At 34.7% G+C, this 14,680-nt stretch overlaps 1 protein-coding gene across 1 annotated transcript; it reads left to right on the forward strand.

The window, feature by feature from the left end:
• The first annotated feature begins 8,201 nt into the window (after positions 1-8,201).
• LOC125814271 (secreted RxLR effector protein 161-like) lies at positions 8,202-8,885 on the forward strand. Its single transcript, XM_049493742.1, has one exon. It carries the CDS (start codon positions 8,202-8,204, stop codon positions 8,883-8,885), a length of 684 nt encoding a protein of 227 aa, XP_049349699.1.
• The last annotated feature ends 5,795 nt before the right edge of the window (positions 8,886-14,680 follow it).

The following is a 14,680-nucleotide window of genomic DNA, read 5'->3' on the forward strand; positions in this document are numbered from 1 at the left end:
TCTCATTTTAAAAGAGTGAGAGTGAGAGTTAGGGTTCTTGAGAGAAGAGGAGAAGAAGAGGAGAAAGAGAAGATCAAGCAAGGTTTCGTCAAAGATCATCGTGGATATCGTCGGGGGTGATCCCTACTAGGTATGTGAGTTCATAGTGTTGGGGTTGGTCCTTTCCCCCACACGCCAAACTCGTTTTATTTCCCGAGAAAAGATTGGTTGTGTTGTTGAAGTTGTTGGTTGTGTTGTTGATGTTGTTGATTATGTTGTTGATTATGTTGTTGAAGTTCTTGTTGATTTGAGACATGATTTGGTTGTATTTTTGAGTTGAAATCGATTGTATGTTGAGGGCTTTATGATTCTAAGTGTTTAGGGGCTGGAACCATTGAAGGTAAGGAGGTTTAGAGTTGGAAAAATGAAGGAGAAAAGTCAAGTTTTCGGGGAAAAGGGCTAGGGCATCGCGCCAGCCAGCGCCCCCCAAAAGGGACTCTGAGGTCCAGCCCTTGTGGCAGCGCCCCTACCAGAGCCCCAACCAGGCCTTCTGAAGTTTTTGGTCTGGCGCTCCGCGCCTTGCAGAGCGCCATGGACGCCAAGTTTTCCCATTCATTTCCCCACTTTCTCATGCATGTTCCTAGGTATTGTACCTATGTTTCCTAGTTGTTTCCAACACCCCAAGGTACGTTTAAACGTTAAGAACTCGTCCATAACATGTGATCAAACACCTTGAATCCATAATTCCAATTCAAGGAGAGTTAGTTTCCAAGTGAAGTGAAGTTAGAAGTCAAGTGAAGTTAGAGCCAAGCTTAGAAGTTAAGAAGTAAGTCAAGCAAGAGTCTTTAATGAACGTTTTAACTTCATTTTAAGGCTCAAGTTTCCAGTCAAGCAAAGAGTATAGAGTTTTCAGTCAAGCAAATAGTATAGAGTTTCAAGTTGAGTAAAAAGTATCGAGTTTCAAGTTAAGTCAAGAGTTTAAAGTTGAGTTCATTTCTCAAAAGTTATTAGGGAACTATGTATTCCCAAAAGAGTTGTTAAAGAAATGTTTTTACATTTAAACAAGCTTTGGAACTGAGATCTCCAAAGAGCCTTCGGGCTAGTTTTTCAGAAAAAGAGTTATCGCTTTCTAAATGAAGCAAAAGAGGAAACTGAGATTTCCAAGATAGCCTTTGAGGTAAGTTTTTGAGTAATTATCTCAAATCAGCAGGAAGAAATATGTTTTTTAAACATAAGAGCCAGTATATTTTTGGGAGTAGTATCGAGCACCGAGTTGGGGGAGCGTTCAAGGAACCCACAGCCCCCATAGAACCATGTTAGCCACCATGGGTAGAAAAGGATCATACTTTTTAGATGAATCCTTTTCCAGATAGACTAATGGATCCATTAGGCAGTTCAGGTCTTATACCTTTGGCTGGGTATAGGATGCTCTGGCAGCGTGAGGTCGATCGCTGTATCATCACTATAGCTCTAAGTGATGGTTGTCAGTTAGAGAAACTCCCACAACAGTTATTGTATTTTTATACACAGAAAGCATTATATTTTTATATACATCAGTTCATTTGTATTTCCATATACATTTCAGGCTTGTTGTATCTTTGTATACACACAGAGTTTATAGCAGGTTTTAAACAGTCTTTCTTTATATCGCACTTATTTTAAATTGCCTTATATTGAAAGAAGTCAGTCAGGTTGAGTTGAGTTGAGCTAGGTAAGTTATTCAGTTTCTTCCAGATTTTCCTTATAGCCTATGTTACTTAGCTTTCCAGCTCGCATACTTGTACATTCAATGTATTGATGCCAGTTGGCCTGTATCTTATAATAATGCAGACGCAGGTACCCAGGATCAACAACCAGCACGCCGTTGATCCAATTGAGCACTCCAGAGTCAGTGGTGAGCCTCTTTGCTTTCCGGAGGACTCTGTTATTTTGTGTTCCTAGTTTTGTTTTGTTAGGATGTTGCGGGGTCTGTCCCAACATCCATCTCAGTATTATAGAGGCTTCATAGATAGTCAGTCAATTAGTATTGAGTCTCTCATCTATGTATATATGTAAATATGCTATTTTGGGACTCGAGTTGCCTTTTTGGCCAGATTTTTATCAGTTAAGTTATTATATGTCCTTGCATTGCATAGAGTTATTCTTTTGAGTTAGGTTTCCGCTGAGTTAAGAAGGCCAGGCCAAGGGTTTGCTTGGGGCCAGCAATGGTCTTCGAGTGCCAGCCACGTCCAGAGTGTAGGCTCGGGGCGTGACACAAACTGAGAGACTCGTCAACTCTAACTATCTATGTAACATCTAATACTAGGATAAATGTTGGGATAAGACCTATGACAACTCAATAATAACAGGAAAATCAATGTGAAATCCTTCGGAAAGCAAAGAGGCTCACCAAAGCTAACTGGAGCGCAAGTGATCTCAACAAAGCGCCTATTGATGACCCTAAACACATGTACTTGCACCATAGTAAAATGCAGAAAAAAAGATATCAGTACATTGAATGTATGAGTATGTAAAGAAAACTGAATGCACAAATAACTGAACCGATAAGATTGGAAGAATACTCACCTCAACTCAACTCAATACAAAGCAATAATAAAAGTATAAAGCTTCAAAAATAAAAGATACTAACTCAAGGATGTATATAAAAATACAATAAATTACTTTTTACTCTTTTTTTGGAGATCCTCTAACCGACAACCATTACTATGAGATATGTGATGATACAACATCTCCCCTACGCTGCCATGATACCTTGCTGGGGTATAGAACACCTCAACTAAGTGGATCCACTAAAGCTATGCTCGAAAGCAATAAGGTACGGTCATTTACCCATGTTGGCTACATGGTTTATGAGGAATGTGAGTTGTTTAAACTCATCCCCATATCGGTGTTCAATACTACTCCCAATAAATATATATACTCATGCTCAAGTAGAAATACCCTTTCTCTATTTTGGGGTAATTACTCAAAATAACCTCTTTTTAGAAATCAAGGTTTCTCCTTTCTCAATGTAAAAATGTTACATTTGGGAATACTTAGTTTAAGATCATTGTTGGTTAAAAATGATTCTCAATAATAACTCCATCAAAGCTCTTGAACTTTCCTCTTCAACTCAATTTAGTTTTGAATGTGCATTAAGATATGTGATTAGGATATGCATGAATTTTTAAAGGTAAATAGAGATTTTAGGAGCTAATACAAAGAAGGAAAACATGACCACAACTTAAAGGATCATGTGCTAGATGAAACAAAAAAAGAATCAGCCCAACAAATCCTTGGCGTACTGTTGGCGCAGGGCGCCAGTCCCTAAACTTCAGAAGTTAGGCCTAGGCGCATTGCTGGCACATGGTGCCAAACTCTGAAATTCAGAAGTCAAGCCTAGGCGCATTGCTGGCGCGCCGCTCTAGGGCCTGAACTATTGAAGACCAGGTATGGTGTATTACTAGCGCACTGCCCTAGGGCCCTCCCCAACATCTTCGATGAATTTTCAAGTTAAATTAGGACACCAAATTAATTTAGAATTGGGAAATTGCTCCCAAACTCTTCTTGTTTCTCAAACCGAAAACAAATACATGAGAATTTTCATACAATTCCTTTTGTAAACATAAATTTAGTAAATCAATAGGGTTCATGTGATACTAAGCATGAACAACACTATAAGACAAAACAAAAGAATCAAAACCTCAACGGTTAAAGAACCGAATTCAATATCAAGAATTACGAATGAATCTTTTAGATGTGACGATTTCTGAATGATTGAGATGTAGGGCATGAGGACGAGTTAGTACAACACTATGATAGCCTTACATACCTGTACATAACAAAGGTTCTTGGTGAAAATTGATGGAATTTTGAAGAAAGCTTGAACCCTAGCCTTTTCTCCTCTTGGAACCATGCTCTAATTCTTATAAGTGTTAAAGAATGCGAAAACATGTTTTAACACTAATTAGACCCTTAATTAGGTGAATAAAAACATGGCTTAGGATTAGAAGGAGTGGGAAAAGACCAAACTACCCCTCTAAAATGATTTAGGTTCCTTAAAAAGAAGGCTTCACTAAAATGAGCATATCATTTTACTCCGAGCTTAAAATGAAGCAAACTCGGCGGCATTGGAAAAATGACTCAAATAACTTTAATTTGATAGGTCATGGGCCACCTAATTCTTTATGTGCTAAGATATATGATCGTTTTAAGTTTACCTAAGTAGAATCTTACGTCAAAACTTAATCGGTAAGAAAGATTTCAACTTAACTTTGTGGTAAGGGATTCCAGTGACCTTAATTGATATCCAAAATCATTTCCACACTAATGAATTGACCTTAGAATCTAAGAACAATTAAGAATCACTCGGTACGACCTTATACGCAATTCAAGAATGGTTCAGATCTTAATTTTGAAATTTTTGGGGTGTTACAATTAAGCACCCTTTTAACCATCAGATAGGGAACTATGTGCTAGTAATTGAAACCAACAGTGAAGAATCCGAACAGGGATGCCTCGATAGAATCTAGAAGAGACATTCCCATGATAAATCCACCCAATCAGAATAGATTTATGAACATCATAATATGAAAACTCCAGGGGAGGAAATGATTTGATTTTTAAGGAAACTCTAGGGGTCGATGAAGTTTAACAGACATTTACATACGTTTCCTAACACATACTGCTTTAGCTATGCTACCAAGCATACCAACAATGCCATCTCTAGAATACATCCTCTGCTGTTCATCATAATTCTGCAAATGATCATTGCAGGAAACATGGCTTCAGAAAGAATCTGACGATGCCAAACCATATAATTTGATAGTTAGCAAAGTTGTTGCTCTTAGTAATGCGCTACAAACTCTTAAGAGAGTAGAGGTTAAAGAAAAGGGAATCGCCGATATCAAAAACTATTTTCCCTTTGAAATGTAAATGTGAATAGGTTTGCAGAGGAAAAATATGAAATGAGGAGACATGGGACACTAGTCTTTTGTAATATCAAAAACATAAAGATAGATTTTCAGAAGAATATATTAGAGAGGTTTCTGTTTTAACTATGTGGTGATCTGCAACATCTTAAACCTTTACATATTGAGCAAATGCAATCTACTCTAGATTAGGTTTTGAAATTTTAGTTAAAACTGTTGGTTATGCATGTAACTGGTTATTTTTTCTGATTGTATCATGTTAAGATTATAGTAGTTTTATCGCACCCAAGAGTGTGGCCTAGAAGTGGTTGAGAGTCATGAGGTCTATAGATTCAAATTACAACGTAGACAAAAAAAACTAGGCGATTCTTTCTGTTTGTCCTAGTTTTGTTGGACAGAATTACCTGATACCTTTTGTTGGTGGGAGGTGGCAGGTATCTCGTGAAATTAGTCGAGGTGTGTGAAAGTTAACACCAGAGTCATAAAAAAATGACTCTAGTAGTTGTATCATTGTGTTGCTTCTTGAAGCTTACTGAACTCAAGATTTAATCACTATACGGCTAGTATTCTATGGGATAACTTGATATTACAGCAGGATACATCCTTGATCCTAGCAATTTGTTATTAGTTACATGTTTGTATCCAGACTTTTGTCTTGTTACAAAATGTACATAGTCATATTTACTCATAGCATAATTATAGATAGAGATCTTTAGGGATCTTAGATATATTTAAGGATATTTTCTGATTTTATTTCCTTAGATAGATTTACATGTACACCAACAAATAACTCTTATTCTTGGAATAATAGAATAAGAAATTGGTCCATTGTCTTTATATTTTACATGGTATCAGAGCATTATATGTTCTTTGTCAGTCAGAAAGCTCACCGAAGCTCACCAGAATCCGGTCAGTGTCCGTGAATGAAATTAGTGAACTTGAATTTAGTTTCTACCACACGTGAGTGGATTAAGCTTGGTCCAACTTTCTTTTCCAGCATCGACTTGTCATTTCTGGCTGATTAGTGGTGCTCCCCTAATTATAGGACCAATTTTTCCGAGAAGAAAACCCTCCAAACAGAATATGTGGACCCTCTTTGGTCAGGTTTGAGACTTCTCTGTTTGTTGCTAATTATACTAGATTATGAAAATTGTGTATGAGTGCAGCAGTGGAATTGTTGCTTGACCAACTTGTGAGTTGATATTGTTTTGGAGGCAATTTGAACCTTATTTCAGAAATTTTTTTCCAGAGGGCCATCGAGTTTAGCTAGTGCAGTTTCTTTTTTTATTGTGTTATTAGGATGCTGTTTGTTTGTATGGGGATTTTGAAACACTTTCAAATATAGTTGATAAAATGACAGATCATTTAAAAGTTGTTGCTTCACGTTTATTATCCGACAAAATGGTTTTGGTTTTGGTTGAGGAGTTTGCCAAATTTTCTCAATATCAAAATATTTCCTCATTGGATGTGAGTCATGCCAATTTGCGAAACACCATCGCATCTCATTAAGTCCAAGGGTTAATAAGAGAGTCGAGTCAGCTTTTGAGTTAATTCATTCTATGTTTGGGGACCATGTCCTGTTGTTTCCAAAATTGGGCATAAATATTTTGTCACCTTTGTAGATGATTTTTCTCGAATGACTTGGATATACTTTATGAAGAGCAGATCTGAAGTGTTCACTCACTTTTCTACCTTTTGTGCTGAAGTCAAAACTCAATTTGATGCCAAAGTGCGCATTCTAAGGAGTGATAATGCTAAAAAGTATACGTCAGAATTATTTAGGTCTTACATGAGACAACATGGTATTCTCCATCAATCTTCATGTGTTGATACACCCTCTCAAAATGGAGTTGCCGAGAGAAAAAATAGGCATCTACTTGAGACAGCTTGGGCACTGCTGTTCCAAATGAAGGTTCCTAAGCAATTTTGGGCTGATGCCATCTCTATTGCTTGTTTTCTGATCAATCGCATGCCATCATCTGTATTGGTCGGTAATACGCCGTATAATATTATTTTTCCAAGCAAATCATTTTTTCCAGTGGAACCTAAGGTGTTTGGAAGAACATGTTATGTTAGAGATGTTCGACCATCTATTACCAAGTTAGATCCTAAAGTATTAAAGTGTGTTTTCTTGGGCTATTCTCTCCTTCAGATGGGGTATCAGTGTTATTCTACTAAACTTGGTAAATATTTAGTATCAACTGACGTGGTATTTTCAGAGACTACACCATTCTTTTATACACCTCCAAATTCTATAAGTCAGGAGGAAGATGAGTGGTTAGCCTATCAGGTTACTCGTGTTGTAACAGAACAATCAGCTAATATTGTTTCTCTATCTCCTAGTTCTTTTATTGAGCATCAATCGACCATTGTGCCATCACAACCTACTCAATCCGCACAAGCAAGACCACCAATTGTTCAAGTTTACCCAAGGAGGTGAGAGATTAACGATACATACCCTACATCAACTCCATCATCAGATCCTTCTCCATTTGATCCGTCAGAAAGCTTTGACCTTCCTATTGCTCTTCGAAAATGTACACGTCAGTGCAAATCCACATATTCCATAGCTAATTTTGTTTCTTATGATCACTTATCTCCTGCATCTAGTTGTTTGATTGGCTCTCTAGACTCTGTGACTATCCCTAAAACAGTAAAAGAAGCCTTGAATCATTCTGGATGGCATAATGCAATGCTTGAAGAGATACATGCTCTAGATGAAAATCATACTTGGGGATTTGGTGGATTTACCCAAGGGATAGAAAGCAGTAGGATGCAAATGGGTTTTTATCGTCAAAGTCAATCCTGATGGTTTTATTGCAAGACTTAAGGCTAGACTTGTGGCTAAAGGCTATGCTCAGACTTATGGGGTAGATTATTCTGACACTTTCTCCCCCGTAGCTAAGCTCACCTCTATTCGTTTGTTTATTCCTTGGCTGCTTCTCAACATTGGCCTTTACATCAACTGGATATCAAAAATGCTTTCCTTTATGGTGATCTACATGAAGAGGTGTGTATGGAGCAAGCACCTGGGTTTGTTGCTTAGGGGGAGTCCTTGTGCATGGTTTGGAAAATTTAGAGACGTAGTTTAAGAATTTGGGTTGAAGAAGAGCAAGTGTGATCACTCAGTCTTTTACCGACAATCAATGACTGGTATTATTCTTCTAGTTGTCTATGTTGATGATATTGTGATTACATGAGATGATTGTACTGGAATTTTTTCTCTCAAGCAGTTTTTACATGCCAAGTTTCATACCACAGATTTGGGACAACTGAAATACTTCTTAGGTGTAGAAGTAGCTAGAAGCAAGAATGGGATTTTCTTATCTCAAAGAAAGTATGTACTTGACAGAAACTGGTAAGTTGGGAGCGAAACCGTGTGGCACACCAATGGCTCCTAATGCACATCTTACTAAGGATGATGCTGTACCTTTTGATGATCCAGAAAGATACAGAAGATTGGTTGGGAAACTAAACTACCTTACTGTGACTCGTCTAGATATTGCCTATGCAGTCAGTATTGTTAGTCACTTTATGTCTATACCAACAGTCAAACATTGGGCTGCCTTGGAACAAATTCTATGTTATTTGAAAGGATCTCCTAGCCTTGGCATATTGTATAGAGACCACACACATACTCGTGTTGAATGTTTTGTAGATACAGATTGGGCAGGATCAAGAATTGATAGAAAATTGACTACTAGCTATTGCGTCTTTGTTGGTGGAAATCTAGTATCTTGGAGGAGTAAGAAACAAAATGTTGTATCTCGATCTAGTGCAGAGTCCGAGTATAGCGCTATGGCTCAGTCCACATGTGAAATACTATGGATACAACACCTTTTAGCTGAGGTTGGTTTGAATCCTCTTTTCCAGCAAAACTTTGGTGTGATAATTAGGCTGTTCTTCACATTGCCTCAAATCCAGTGTATCATGAACGGACAAAACATATTGAGGTCGATTGTTACTTTGTCCGTGAGGAGATTGAAGAGAACGTGATTTCTACTGGCTATGTGAACACATGAGAGCAATTGGGTGATATATTGACGAAGGCTTTGAATGGAACTAAGGTGGAATATCTTTGTAACAAGTTGGGCATGATTAGTATCTATGCTCCAACTTGAGGGGGAGTGTTACAAAATGTACATAGTCATATCTACTCATAGCATAATTAGAGGTAGAGATCTTTAGGGATCTTAGAGATATTTAGGGATATTTTCTGATTTTATTTCCTTAGATAGATTTACATGTACACCTACAAATAGCTTTTATTCTTGGAATAATAGAACAATAAATTGGTCCATTGTCTCTATATTTTACAGATCTGTTTATTCTCCCCCAAGTACAAGTAATAAGGGTTAAATGGAGCGACTTGGACACTAGGCATTCATATACTTGATGCTAACTTGCTTGGCATTAAGACGTAATTGTTATTGTTGTACAATCAATAAGTATTGCAGAGTTGGAAGAGGATAGGGAAAAGAAGCTTTTGAGTTGTTTAGGGTCGGTGGGGAGGGTCCTTTCTATTGATACCCAATTTTGATCTAACATTTTCAAAATTCATAATTTTTAAGTTTTATTTATTCAATAGTTCAATATACATTTTTTATAATTTTAAATAAGTTTATCGATATTTATCCTTATTCGTCAAAATTTCAGAATTTTTTATTAGTTAATTTTAATTACATTATTTTTTCATCACAGTCGGTTGACTACGTTCAAATATTTGTTCATTTTGATTAAATCATTATTTCTGTTAAATTATATTTTTACATGTCATTGATTACGTTCATTACTTTTTTAATATTCATTTTATTTGTTACATTTATTAATATTCATTTTGATATTTGCACAGTCTAGAAATTCATTCAAATATGAATACGATTACATACACAAATAATTTATTAACCGGTGATTTTTGCCCACACGTGAACCACCATGCTTCTCCAAGCACAAGCTCAATCGGAAACCCCCAGACCTCTGGTGAAACCATTCTCGCTAAACAGCCATCACACTACCGAAACCCCATCAGAAAACCTCCATAGCCGCCACTACCGGAGCTCCGACCAATAAACCCCAACTCCATCAAACGATGAGCTCCAAGCTCTAAGATCAAGCCACAAACACTATGATGTTCATCATAAACTCTAAAAAAATTTTAAAAAATTGATGTTCATCCAAAATATGACGTTGATTTTTAAAATGAAAAAGTGGAAATGAAGAATATAAATAAAAATGAAGAAACTTGTCACTAAAAATACAACATAAACTGTTTCTTGTGCAATTACATAAGAGAGTTCTTGTGCAACCAAATAATACACTTATAATTATATTGTAATTATAATAATAAACATGTGTACGTAATATAATGCGTAATGACTAAGCTATGTAATAAATACCTTAATAACTACTTTTAAAAATAGATAATTGCATTTATTAGGAGAACCCATTTAAAAATCTAGTCAAATTACTTAGAAAGACTTTTGTGGATATCGACAAGTGCAATTAATAAGAAAATCCATTTAAAATTCTGTATATTAATTAAAAAGGTTTTTTTGTGGCAACTAGACTTGTCTCCTTCACTATATATAGACCCCAAATCTTTATTCTTCTCCCATAATTAAGCTTATTTTTTTATATTGATTTAAGGTTTTATGAAAAAAAGAGAAATATGTGTGGAATACATGGTTACCTTATCAAGTGTTCTTCAGTTTAATGTTCTATTGTTCTGGATCAGTGAGTATTCTTTTACAATTTTAATTAATTTTTTATAGAATGTTTCTTATAAGTTTTAGGCATGAGTCAATTTTTTTATATATATGAAATCACCAATTGTATCCTTAAGAAACATATATGAACATGGATCATGGGAAGATTTGAATTAAAACATGAATCATAATTCTTTTTCTTTCTATTCTTAACTTTTTTATTTAGCCACATAAATTTGCTTCCTTTAAAGCTTATATCAATAAATTTGCAATAATTAATAACATTTCAGAAGTCAGATGTTCGTGAAAATTAAGAGGATTTTCTCTCTTTTCTAGAATTATGAAGTAGTTCGTTAAAATCTTCACCTATTAACCATTTACTACAATAGTTATCCTTAATAGTTTTTATATTTTGCAATGAAAATTTGTGCATATTTCTATAAGTACTAGCATATATATAACTAAATATCCATGAGGTATTCATAGAGCTTACCTTGACCATATCATGTATTTTTTATGCAGTTATAGAAATTTCATCTAGCTCTAGTAAGTTATCATCCCACAACACAATAATTCCACTAGAGTTTCTTATAGGTGGGACCACAATCATATTGTTGAAAGAAAACATCAAGTAGAACTTGATGATCCTGCAAGTCTCCCACAAAGCTACCAAGGGAGGTCTATGCCAATCCAACACTGACCTAAAGTTTTCCTAAAGTCATAGTCATTCCCTCCCCTATAGTTCTATATTATGATACTTATGGATCTGTTCAGATTTGATGGGTTTATCATGGAAATGTTTCTTTTGAATTATATCAAGGCATCCATATTCAGATTCTTTAATGTAGGGTTCATTACTAAGACATAATTCCCTATCTGCGGGTTAAAAGGGTGCATAATATCTATTAAAATTTTCAAGAGATTCGGTGGACTGATAAGTATAAATTTCTTGTCGTATTTCTCATTGTAAATCATTGCTTTTATTTCCTTTAGCACAACTATTTTTGTTCTTGTTTCTCTCATTATCTCTAAAGCTTCTTCTAATTTATGGGTGTTTGTATTCACAAGTCTAAATGGAACTAAGTTTACAAGAGGGATCCCTCCTGTAAACTTAGTTCCATTTAGACTTGTGCATACAAAACCCATGAAATAGTGTAAGCTCTAGAAATAATGAGAGAAACAATGACATAAATAGTTTTGTTAAGGGAAATAAAAGTAATGATTTACAACAAAAAAATACAATAAGAAATTCATATTTAGCAGTCCACCAAATCTCTTAAAAAGCTTAATAGATATTGGACACCCTTTTAACCCTCAGATTGGGAATTATGTGCTAGTAATGAACCCAGCAGTGAAGAATCCGAACAAGAATGCCTCCATAGAATCGAGAAGGGACACTCCCATGATAAACCACCTAATATGAACAAATCTACGAACATCATAATATGAAACTATAGGGGAGGGAATGACCCGTATTTTAGGAGAAACTTTAGGTCACTGTTGAATTGGCATAGACCTCCCTTGGCTAGCTCCTCCTGTTTGGAGACTTGACCCAACTTCAGTTAGTTTGTTTATGTTGTTGACATATTTAGGTTGTTTAAATTTTAAATTATGCAGATTATGTGTTTTATGTTGGCTATTTAAAGCCCCTTAATGCTTAATAAATTTTTTGAAAGCTATGGAAAGTCATTTCAATCCATTGAGAGACATTTTCAATCCTTTTGTGCTCCCCCATTTTTAAAAAACACCAACAGTGGTATCAAGAGCTTCATTGATCCTAAGAGATCTGTGAAATCTTCCAAAGAACTACCATACATTTTTAACCCGTAAGGGCTACCTTTTTAACCCATCAGGGCTACCCATTTTAACCTATCAAGGCTACCTTTTCAACCGATGCTTTTTTCAACGCACATGCTTTTCTAAATCATTTTTTAACCAAAATAATGGCAAGCAACAATCTCTCTTTGAATGCCCCACAAATTTTCACAAACGAAAACTATCAAATTTGGTCTGTGAGAATAAAATCATATTTTGAAACATATGTGATATGTGAGGTTGTGATGGAAGAAAAACACTTACAGCCTCTCTCTGCAAATCATACAAAAGTTCAGATTAAAGCACTTTCAAAAAAACTTCTACACAATACAATATCATCGCACGTGTTTTTGAAGAACAAAATCAAAAGAAGATAAAGAAAAAAAGAAGAAATTTTGCAAGTTCAAAAACAATGAAAACAATCCAGCATCAACTACCAAACTACCAAAGCAAAAATTGAGGAGGAGCATTTTTTTCAATTGCAGTAACTAAAGCAAAGGAGGAGTGTTGAAGTTTGCTTGTAGTTACTGCAGTAACTTTTAGCAAAATAAGTTATTTAGTTTGAATAAATTTGAATTTTAGTTAGTTTGTTTATGTTGTTGAGATATTTTAGGTTGTTTAAATTTTAAATTATGCAGATTATGTGTTTTATGTTGTCTATTTAATGCCCCTCAATGCTTAATAAAATTATTGAAAGCTATTGAAAGTCATTTCAATCTATTGAGAGACATTTTCAATCCTTTTGTGCTGCCCCATTTTTAAAAAACACCAACAAGAATTATTCTTTTTGAATAGACTAAAAAGAAAGATAGATCACTTTTTGAAACAATTTTTTCACTGGTCAATTTTAATGCAATCTAATGATTAACAAGACTGATGCAACGAGAACAATAGAAGAAAACCTAGTATATTTCCCCACTTCTTAATCATGCAGATGGAGATAATATATAAAATACCAATTAATGATTTTATGTTAGTATTAAGCTTGTACAAGAAATGTTATTTGTTACATTTCCTCTCTTTTTGGAGAATGAACCATACTTTCGCTATTATACTTTAATATAACGATTGAAAAGCTATGATTTATATGCGAAGCATATAATATCATATTGTCCTAAAAAGACATAACAAATTATAGGTAAGTGATAAGTATAAAATGCGTACTTGAAAAAGTATAGAGATCAAGTAGTTAGAGATGAGTGATGACAATGGGTTGGGTGCAAGTAGGAAGGAGACAGATTGGATTTTATAAATGTTAGTGTGGTGCATAAAATCAAATAATTATTTACTACTAATGCTTATTTCTCTAACCGAATATATTTTTAATTACTCTCGACTCTTGAGCTTCTTATTCATCATTTTCGAAAGCTAGGGTAAATATCCCAAACTTAACATGTTCGAATAGATTGAAACTTTGGAAGTTCAAATGATAAACTTCAAATACTCCTTATGTTTTAAAATAATAGAGTTTTAATCCTTTTTTTTATTAATTAATTTCAAAATAAGTGATATTTTACAAAATCAAGCTTAAAAATACCATTTATTATGAGATGAAGGAAGTAATTTGTTACCATATTAGAAACAAATATTTGACTTTTAATATGTTAAAACTTTTTAAAAATAAATTTAAAAAAGTTTCGGATTAAATTCGTTATGCATTATATTGCAGTGAATTTCTCTTAACATTAATTAAGTTTCGGATTAAATTCTTTCTCCTTTCACCTTTTATATCCCGTTGCATTTTATGGTTAAAAATATTGTCTGAACATTTTATGGTAATTGAATCCCTCAAGCTAGCTTCTTTTTTGTATGTGTGCGTTTTTGAGCTTGTAAGAGAAGTAAATCGCAACTTGTGAGAGATACCAGGAAGAGCAGTGAGAATATCTTCATTTAAAAATAGGAAAAATTACATAAAAACATAATTTAAGATATTATAATCTCTAAAATTGCTTATCATTTAAAAAATTACATAAATCCCCACTCGAATAAATTTCTATGCTTCGGATACATCCTCATACCCTCAAATACACCCTATCCACTCTAGGATACATCCCTATCCCCTCTCGAATACATCCCTCCCATTTAGTTATGTACCATTTACAATGTATCGGACAACCAAAGAATGTATTCGAGAGCAATGAAAAATCAAGAATTTTTGTAATTGGGAAAACTTCTGGGATATGATGTATTAGCTGTTGAAGTTAAGGGAAGCTGAAGCTATGGAACATATTAAACAACGTGTGGTACAATCAACATGTACGACTATTAGCT

The sequence above is a fragment of the Solanum verrucosum genome, unplaced genomic scaffold (assembly GCF_900185275.1).
Source record: "Solanum verrucosum unplaced genomic scaffold, falcon-dt-bn FXZP01000085.1, whole genome shotgun sequence".
Lineage (NCBI taxonomy): Eukaryota > Viridiplantae > Streptophyta > Magnoliopsida > Solanales > Solanaceae > Solanum > Solanum verrucosum.

Excerpts from the sequence above, each read along its gene's own strand:
- LOC125814271 (XM_049493742.1), top strand. The coding sequence starts at position 8,202 with ATGGGATTTTCTTATCTCAAAGAAAGTATGTACTTGACAGAAACTGGT.